General features: G+C 44.4%; 1 protein-coding gene across 1 annotated transcript in view; it reads left to right on the top strand.

Moving 5' to 3' along the window:
• The window catches only part of tcea2 (transcription elongation factor A (SII), 2), an 11,100-nt gene extending 3,088 nt beyond the window's left edge, over positions 1-8,012 (top strand). Inside the window, exons 4-7 of the mRNA XM_070448156.1 lie at positions 1,053-1,149; positions 7,239-7,387; positions 7,631-7,687; positions 7,855-8,012. Of these exons, the coding sequence (XP_070304257.1) occupies positions 1,053-1,149; positions 7,239-7,387; positions 7,631-7,687; positions 7,855-7,997 (446 nt within the window). The 3' untranslated portion in view covers positions 7,998-8,012. The remainder of the gene's footprint in view (positions 1-1,052; positions 1,150-7,238; positions 7,388-7,630; positions 7,688-7,854) is intronic.
• Positions 8,013-9,891: the final 1,879 nt, after the last annotated feature.

A 9,891-nucleotide genomic window follows, 5' to 3' on the forward strand; every position in this document is an offset into this window, starting at 1 on the left:
GAAGAGATGGCCGAAAGTCTGGACCTCTTCCTCTGAACTCTGCTTCCTCACAGCGTTCACTGACATGCCGATCCTGGTGGACTAACACAGACAGCGTCTTAATCATTACGGTCAGCGATTGTTCCGGACTTTTACCTCATTTACTGCATTTTTACATGACATTTTAAAAACTATTTGGGAAAACAACAACAACAAAATTAACTACAAAAATAAGACCTCAGCCATTAATGCTCATTATCAACAGGCTGACTTCAAACGCTGACATCCATAGGCTGAGAGTGAAATAAGTTTTGGGAAGGACTTAAAATAAAATTGCTGCTTTATAAAAAATAAAAAGGGTTGCATGTTGTTTAGTTTCAAGTTTAATTATTCGTACGGGATAAGCACGTTATACATCGTCCAATGAAATGCTTGCTGGCAGGTTCCTTCTGGACAACGCAAAAAATAAGACATATTATAAGAAAACGAACAAAGTAAATGTCTCAGTAGAATAAATGTTTAAGCATCAGTATAATACAGGAAGGTACAATTTATAACCTAATATTTACACATGTTTTAGGGAAGGTGGGGATGGGGGGGCAGTGTATAAACTGAGCAGTATAATAACAGGCTGGTAGCAGTAGTTGTGATGTGTGTATGGGTGAGTGCGTATGTGCAAAGTTGTGATGGGGGGGGGGGGGGGGGGGGGGGGGGGGGGGGGGGGGGGGGGGGAGGGGGGGGGGGGGGGGGGGGGGGGGGGGGGGGGGGGGGGGGGGGGGGGGGGGGGAGGGGGGGGGGGGGGGGGGGGGGGGGAAATCAGAGCAGGTGTTCAGTCCAGTTCAAGTGTTTTCAGCAATACCGCTGTCTTGTCTGACCTGCAGGTCTGCCTCGTACCGCTGTCTTGTCTGACCTGCAGGTGCGATCCACATGTCTGCTCTAGAGAGACCGGAACATTATTATAATAATACAGACTTGTACAGTGATGAGTTCACTATAGTTTTAAGACTAAACAGAAAGCGTGTTTCTGAAGAGGTAAACACCTGAATAGGAATAATGATATGTTGTCTCTACAGATGGTGCTGAGGGGAAGGCTGCGGAGGAGAAGAGGAGGGAGGCCTCTCCTCTGAGGTCCTCAACGTCCAAGGACAGTCCTGGATCCAGCGACCAGAGGTGAGATGCCGTGTCAGTCCTATACCAGAGGTAGTTCAGTGAATAACCTTGTCTGACCTCTGAAGACTTGTGTGAGCTCCCTGAACTAATGCCTAGGYGTTTAGCTTAGCAGGCTAATGTGTAGTCCATGTAGCAGAGGTAGTTCAATGAACTACTTTTGGGTGATGCGTAATCTAGCTTGAGCCCAAATGACATGGGTCATATAGTCTCTCTCTCACACACACACACACACATACACACACATGTATATCAAATATGACTTGACAGGTGAACACACGGGCTACATCTCCCCACACGTCATCAGAGCGCAACATATGTTGAACGAGAGACCTCAAGTTTGTTTTTGGCAAGTTGTGACGGCGTTTCCTTGCAAAGTTTTAATTTATGTACGTTTGAATTTGGAACCCGCAACGCGGTTAGCCTGAGTTACTGTGACCGCTACTATCTGTCACGGGATCCTGCCAGACCAAGAAGTCTGAAGTCGGTTTTCTAAGCTAGCTACTAGCCTAGCTGGTAGCGATCCGTATCAAACTGGCAGGGTTTTCCACAAACCGCTTGTACACAGCCCGTGACGCGGTTAGCCCTTGGGGGACCGTGAAGGTGTCCCACTCTATTTGTATTTCCTGCTGCTTTTTCCCTGCAACCTGACCTGGCTGGAACTGCGTTGTATAGCTACCAACGTTAGCCCATGCTGCTACCAACGTTAGCCCATGCTGCTACCAACGTTAGCCCATGCTGCTACCAACGTTAGCCCATGCTGCTACCAACGTTAGCCCATGCTGCTACCAACAGTACGTGCAAAGACACTGCTTTCGTGCTCACCACTGTGCAAGGATTTAAAGGACATCTTTCTGCTTTTTTTGAATTTTGTAATTTGTGTCTGAGCTCAATCTATTCACTTACTTGAAAATTCCATGTAAGGAGAGAGACAAAGAAGTCCAGCTAGTCCAGCTGGCCGGCAGTCCTTAAATGGAGGTCGCCATTGAACGTCTTCAATGCTGCAGGCTGTGTTTATTTTGCTTTATTCCGGGACAATGTTGACCGCCCGGATTTTCAATGTAGCAACTGTTTGCTTGCGGAGGACTACAGGGCCGAAGTGGGGAACCCACGCCCGCCTACCGTTTTCTTTCTCTTCCACCCCAGTAGCCGGACGCCGCTCTGGCCTGGTGAAAGTGTCACCGCTGTGTCAGCTCTCCACAGCTGACTGGCCGGTACTCTGCAGGGACCCCTCCCGGAAGGGGTCTCCTCCTTCCCTGGAGAACGGAGCTAGTAGGATGCTCCTGGATCACTTGGGGATGTTGTCGTTTCTTGACCCTACCAACCAGCCATGGAGATATGTCACTAGCCGTGACAATTCGAAAACCACGGCCTCTGGCAACGAAGGGCCTCCTTGGAGACGTTAAGACCGGGATTTCAAATCATCTTGGCTCCTGGACTCTGTCTACACATTTCAGGGCTGCGTTGAGACGATTCCTTATCAATGATCCAAGACCAGCTCAGTTGTTGTTGTGTTGCTTGGTTGTCATAATGCTGCAGCAAATGTACATTACCCATTATCTGGGGAGTTGGGAGACACAATGTAAGTAACCTAATTTATGTCCCACTAACTTGCCCTGAATGCCTATATTGATTTTTACATCTATTGTATGCAGGTATCCTGTGCCTATGAACCAGAGTTATACTGTAAGCACTGAGGCGGTGTGCCCTTGTAGGAAGTCCACTGTGTGCCTATGAACCAGAGTTATACTGTTAGCACTGAGGCGGTGTGCCCTTGTAGGAAGNCTGTGTGCCTATGAACCAGAGTTATACTGTTAGCACTGAGGCGGTGTGCCCTTGTAGGAAGTCCACTGTGTGCCTATGAATCAGAGTTATACTGTAAGCACTGAGGCGGTGTGCCCTTGTAGGAAGCTCACCCTGCACAATCAGCTGAAAATTATAAAAACATGAGCATGTCTACTTCTGATAAGCTTCCCAGTAAAGCAATAAGAACAAAGCGTCCCAGAAAATTGCTTAAAAAAATAGCCCACGTTAACATGGGTAGCATAAGAAACAAGGTTCATGAAGTCAACTTGCTAGCAACAGATGACATTCATATTCCTCAGTCACTTAGATAATACTTTTGATACAGTGGTTAACAATGCATAGTTACAACATCTACAGAAAAGACAGACATGCCAACAGGGGGCGGTGTTGCGGTCTATATTCAGAACCACATTCCTGTAAAGATTAGAGAGGATCTCATGTTAAATACTGTTGAAGTAATATGGCTGCAGGGTCATCTACCTCACCTAAAGCCCATTCTGGTGGGAAGCTGCTATAGACCACCAAGTGCTAACAGTCAGTTACAGGATAACGTGTGAAATGCTTCATAAGCTACGTGATATCAGAGGTATATTTTCTGGGTGACCTAAATATTGACTGGCTTTCATCATGCTGCCAACTCAAGAAAAAGCTCCAAACTGTAACCAGTGCCTGCAACCTGGTTCAGATTATCAGTCAACCTACCAGGCTATTTAAAAACAGCACAGGAATTAAATCATCAACATGTATTGATCACATCTTTACTAATGCTGCAGAAATCTGCTCTAAAGCAGTATCCAGATTCATTGGATGTTGTGATCACAATATAGTAGCCGTATCTAGGAAAACCAAAGTTCCAAAGGCTGGTTCTAATATAGTGCTAATATAGAGGCCATACAATATGTTTTTGTAGTGATTCATATGTTGTCGACGTGAAGAATATTTGTTGGTCCGTGGTGTGTAATGAGGAGCAACCAGATGCTGCACTTSACACATTTTATGAAACTACTTATTCCAGTTACTAATAAGCCTGCACACATTTTAAGAAAATGACTAAACTGTTAAATCCCCTTGGATTGATGAGGATTTGAAAAATTGTATGGGTGAGGCAAAAGGTATGGCAAATAAGTCTGGCCGTACAACCCWTTGGCAAATGTACTACAAATTGAGAAATCATGTAACTAAACTGAAGAGAGAAAAAAAATGGGGGGAAAAACTATACGATGAAACAAAGATAAATGACATAAAGAATGACAGTGAAAAGCTTTGGAGCAACTTAAATGACATTTTGGGCAAAAAGGCAAACTCAGCTCCATCATTCATTGAATCAGATGGCTCATTTATCAAAAAATACCACTGATATTACCAACTACTTTTTAAATACTTTTTAATTGGCAAAATTAGCAAACTTAGGCATTACATGCCAGCAACAAACTCTGACACTACACATCCAAGTATATCTGACCAAATTATGAAGAACGAGCGCTATAATTTTAAATTCTGTGAAGTGAGTGTAGAAGTTGTGAGAAAAGTGTTATTGTCTATCAACAATGACAAGCCACCGGGGTCTGACCATCTGGATGGAAAATTACTGAGGATAATCGCAGACAATATTGCCACTCCGATTTGTCATATATTCAATTTAAGCCTACTAGAAAGTGTGTTCCCTCAGGCCTGGAGGGAAGCTAAAGTCATTCCGCTACCCAAGAATAGTAAAGCCCCCTTTACTGGCTCAAATAGCCCACCAATCAGCCTGTTACCAACCCGTAGTAAACTTTTGGGGGAAAAATGGTGTTTGACCAGATATAATGTTATTTTACAGTAAACAAATTAACAGACTTTCAGCACGCATATAAGGAAGGACATTCAACAAGCACAGCACTTACACACACGACTGATGACTGGCTGTCTTGTTAGACTTCAGTGCAGCTTTTGACATTATCGTTCATTTTCTGCCGATGGAAAAACGTGTAATGGCTTTACACTAGAGGTTGACCGAATTTACATTTTATATCTCTACATGGACACTATTATCCCCCGATTTTGCAGTTTTCCTACTTACAAGCATGTAGAGGTCTCGTAATTTTAATCATAGGTACACTTCAACTTGAGAGACGCGAGATCTTAAAACAAAGTCCAGAATCATCATTGTATGATTTTTAGTAATAATATTGCATTTTATTGCATGACATAAGTATTTGATCACCTACCAACCAGTAGGAATTCCGGCTCTCACAGACCTGTTAGTTTTTCTTTAAGAGCGCCTCCTGTTCTCCACTCTACCTGTATTAACTGCCACTGTTTGAACTCGTTACCGTATAAAGACACCTGTCCACACACTCAATCAAACAGACTCCAACCTCTCCACAATGGCCAAGACCAGGAGCTGTGTAAGGACATCGGGATAAATTGTTAGACTCTACAAGGCTGGCGATGGGCCACAGGACAATAGGCAAGCAGCTTGATAGAAGGCACAACTGTTTGCACAATTATTAGAAAATGGAAAAGTTCAAGGACGGTCAATCACCTCTCGGTCGGGGTCCATGTAAGATCTCACCTCGTGGGGCATCTGTCATAGGAATGTGAGGATCAGCCCAGAACTACACGGCAGGACTTGGTCCATGACCTGAAAGAGGCTGGGACCACAGTCTCAAGAAAACATTAGTAACACACTACGCCGTCATGGATTAAATCCTGCAGCGCACGCAAGGTCCCCCTGCTCAAGCCAGCGCATGTCCAGCCCGTCTGAAGTTTGCCAATGACCATCTGTGATGATCAGAGGAGGAATGGAGAGATCATGTGGTCTGATGAGCAAAAATAGAGCTTTTGCTCTAACTCCACCGCCGTGTTTTGGAGGAATAGAAAGGATAGTACAACCCCAAGAACACCCATCCCAACCGTGAAGCATGGAGGTGGAAACATCATTCTTTGGGATGCTTTTCTCGCAAAGGGGACAGGCGAACTGCACCGTATTGAGGGGAGGATGGATGGGCCAATTATCGCGATATCTACACAACCACCTCCTTCCCTCAGTAAGAGCATTGAAGATGGTCGTGGCTGGGTCTTCCAGCATTACAACGACCCGAAACACACAGCCAGGCAACTAAGGAGTGGCTCCGTAAGAAGCATCTCAAGGTCCTGGAGTAGCCAGCCGCTCTCAGACCGACAATAGAAAATCTTGAGGGACCGAAAGTCCGTTATTGCCCAGCGAGCAGCCCCGAACCTGAAGGATCTGGTGAAGCAAGGTCTGTATGGAGGAGTGCGGCCAAATCCCCTGCTGCAGTGGCTTGTGCAAAACTCTGGTCAGAACCACTTACAGTAAAAGTTATGATCTCTGTAATTGCAAACTAAGGTTTCTGTACCAAATATTAAGTTCTGTTTTTCTGATGTATCAAATACTTATGTCATGCAATAAAATGCAAATTAATTACTTAAAAATCATACAATGTGATTTTCTGGATTTTTGTTTTAGATTCCGTCTCTCACAGTTGAAGTGTACCTATGATAAAAATTACAGACCTCTACATGCTTTGTAAGTAGGAAAACCTGCAAAATCATCAGTGTATCAAATACTTGTTCTCCCCACTGTATATATTTTTTGAATTAAGTCCGATTTCAACTTTTCATAAAAATCTGCATTTTTGGATGCTGATTATGGCCAATTACGTTGCATTCCGCGAGGAGATTGCGTGGCAGGCTAACCACATGTTACATAGCATTGCTAGCTAGCATTAAACTTACCTTATAAAAAAACAATCAATCTTCACATAATCACTAGTTAACTACACATGCATACCCCACAAAACATGCCACTAGGGGTCTCTTCACAGTCTCCAACTCCAGAACAGACTATGGGAGGTGCACAGTACTACAGAGAGCCATGACTACATGGAACTCTATTCCACATCAGGTAACTGATGCAGCAGGAGAATCAGATTTWAAAAAAACAGACAAAAATACACCTTATGGAACAGTGGGGACGGGGAAGAGACGTATGGTGGTGTTATACATGTTGTATTGTAGATATGTAGTCGTGTAATGTTATATGACGTACTGTTTTATATGTAATGTAAGTGCCTTAATGTGTAACGACCCCAGGAARAGTAGCTGCTGCCTTGGCAGGAAGTAATGGGGRTCCMTAATAAACCCCAGGAAGAGTAGCTGCTGCCTTGGCAGGAAGTAATGGGGATCCATAATAAATWAAAAATAAACGCCCTTATGTTACTGTTTAGAATAAATGGACCAGGGTCACTCCTAACATGATGTAACATTTTTCTTGTCTACCCCAGCAAGAAACTGCCTGAGCCCCCTACGACCCCCACCACCCCTACGACCCCCACCACTCCAAAGTTCACCACCTTCCCCTCTGCCCCCGTCACCACTGACAGCGTACGCACCAAGTGCAGAGAGCTGCTGGTGGCTGCCCTGCAAACCGACGGTGAGACAGACCCTACCAAGATGGCCGCCGTTATCGGCGCGTTCTACAGCTGTTTTAAGGTTGATGACTTCAGCAACTGTAGTATTATACATCTCTGGGTGAGACGGAGACCAATCACAAGGAGGGATCTAAGATATGGGGTGGCTGGAGGGACATTTTTTAAAGTGCGTTGTTTGGATGTGTAATTATTTGTATATATATATTTTTTTTTTAACGAATGACCACTCTGTTTTCATTTGTCAGATGACCACAAGACCATTGGCGCAGACACGGAGAACTTGGCTGCTCAGATTGAGGACTATATCCTTTCACCTGTTCGCTTGTCGCTGTCTTGTTTATGGTGATGAGGTCCAGACAGACGTGTGGTAATCAAGGTTTCTGGATTATCTTTATAGGACTCTGCATGTCTAAGACGGTCTTACCCTGTGTGTGTGTGTACAGTGTTCTCCTTCACTTCCCCGCTCCACGTATCTACCAGGAGTTTAAGTCTACAGACCAGAAGTACAAGTCCAGACTGAGGAGCCGTATCTCCAACCTGAAGGACCAGAAGAACCCAGACCTCCGACGCAACGTAGAAATCCCATGTAGTCAGTATAGTTTCCCCCCCTGAGGTAAGAATCCCATGTAGTCAGTATAGTTTCCCCCCTGAGGTAGAAATCCCATGTAGTCAGTATAGTTTCCACCTGAGGTAGAAAATCCCATGTAGTCAGTGTATTAGTTTCCCCCCTGAGGTTAGAAATCCCATGTAGTCAGTATAGTTTCCCACCTGAGGTAGAAATCCCATGTAGTCAGTATAGTTTCCACCTGAGGTAGAAATCCCAGTAGTCAGTCCGTATAGTTTCCCACCTGAGGTAGAAATCCCTGTAGTCAGTATAGTTTCCCCCCTGAGGTAGAAATCCCATGTAGTCAGTATCAGTTTCCCCTGAGGTAGAAATCCCATGTAGTCAGTCCCAGATATAGTTTCCCCCTGAGGTAGAAATCCCATATGTCAGTCCGATATAGTTTCCCCTGAAGGTAGAAATCCCATGTAGTCAGTATAGTTTCCACCCCTGAGGTTAGAATTCCCATGTAGTCAGTATAGTTCCCCCTGAGGATAGACAATCCCCATGTAGTCAGGTTATAGTTTCCCCCTGAGGTAGGAAATTTCCCATGTAGTCAGTCGGTTATAGTTTCCCCCTGAGGTAGAAATCCCCATGTAGTCAGTATAGTTTCCCCCTGAGGTAAAATCACAGAAAATAACATGGCTTTTCTGCAGGTTAGAACAGAGAGAGAGGGTAGTGTGTGTTGTCTCTCAATGCTTCCTGTGTGTGTGGCTTGTGTAAATACAGTTGAAGTCGGAAGTTTACATACACCTTAGGTTAGTCATTAAAAACTCGTTTTTCAACCACTCCACACATTTCTTGTTAACAAACTATAGTTTTGGCAAGTCGTTAGGACATCTACTTTGTGCATGACACAAGTAATTTTTCCAACAATTGTTTACAGAAGATTATTTCACTTATTATTCACTTATATTCCTATCACAATTCCAGTGGGTCAGAAGTTTACATACACTAAGTTGACTGTGCCTTTAAACAGCTTGGAAAATTCCAGTAAATGACGTCATGACTTTAGAAGCTTCTGATAGGCTAATTGATATCATTTGAGTCAATTGGAGGTGTACCTGTGCATGTATTTAAAGGCCTACCGTCAAACTCAGTGCCTCTTTGCTTGACATCGTGGGGAAATCAGCCAAGACCTCAGAAAAAAAATTGTAGACCTCCACAAGTTTGGTTCATCCTTGGAGCAATTTCCAAATGCCTGAAGGTACCACGTTCATCTGTACAGACAATCGTATGCAAGTATAAACACCATGCGGCCACGCAGCCGTCATACCGCTCAGGAAGGAGACGCGTTCTGTCTCCTAGAGATGAACGCACTTTGGTGCGAAAAGTGTGAATCAATCCCAGAACATCAACAAAGGACCTTGTGAAGATGCTGGAGGAAACGGGTACAAAAGTATCTATATCCACAGTAAAACGAGTCCTATATCGACATAACCTGAAAGACCGCTCAGCAAGGAAGAAGCCACTGCTCCAAAAACCGCCATTGCAAACCGTAGTCTGGCTTTTTAACTGCACATGGGGACGAAGATTGTACTTTTTGGAGAAATGTCCTCTGGTCTGATGAAACAAAAATATAACTTTTTGGCCATAATGACCATCGTTATGTTTGGAGGGAAAGGGGGGAGGCTTGCAAGCCGAAGAACACCATCCCAACCGTGAAGCACGGGGGTGGCAGCATCATGTTGTGGGGTGCTTTGCTGCAGGAGGGACTGGTGCACTTCACAAAATAGATGGCATCATGAGGGAGGAAAATTATGTGGATATATTGAAGCAACATCTCAAGACATCAGTCAGGAAGTGAAAGCTTGGTCGCAAATGGTCTTACAAATGGACAATGACCCCAAGCATACTTCCAAAGTTGTGGCAAAATGGCTTAAGGACAACAAAGTCAAGGTATTG

The sequence above is a fragment of the Salvelinus sp. IW2-2015 genome, linkage group LG17 (assembly GCF_002910315.2).
Source record: "Salvelinus sp. IW2-2015 linkage group LG17, ASM291031v2, whole genome shotgun sequence".
NCBI classification, from domain to species: Eukaryota; Metazoa; Chordata; class Actinopteri; order Salmoniformes; family Salmonidae; genus Salvelinus; species Salvelinus sp. IW2-2015.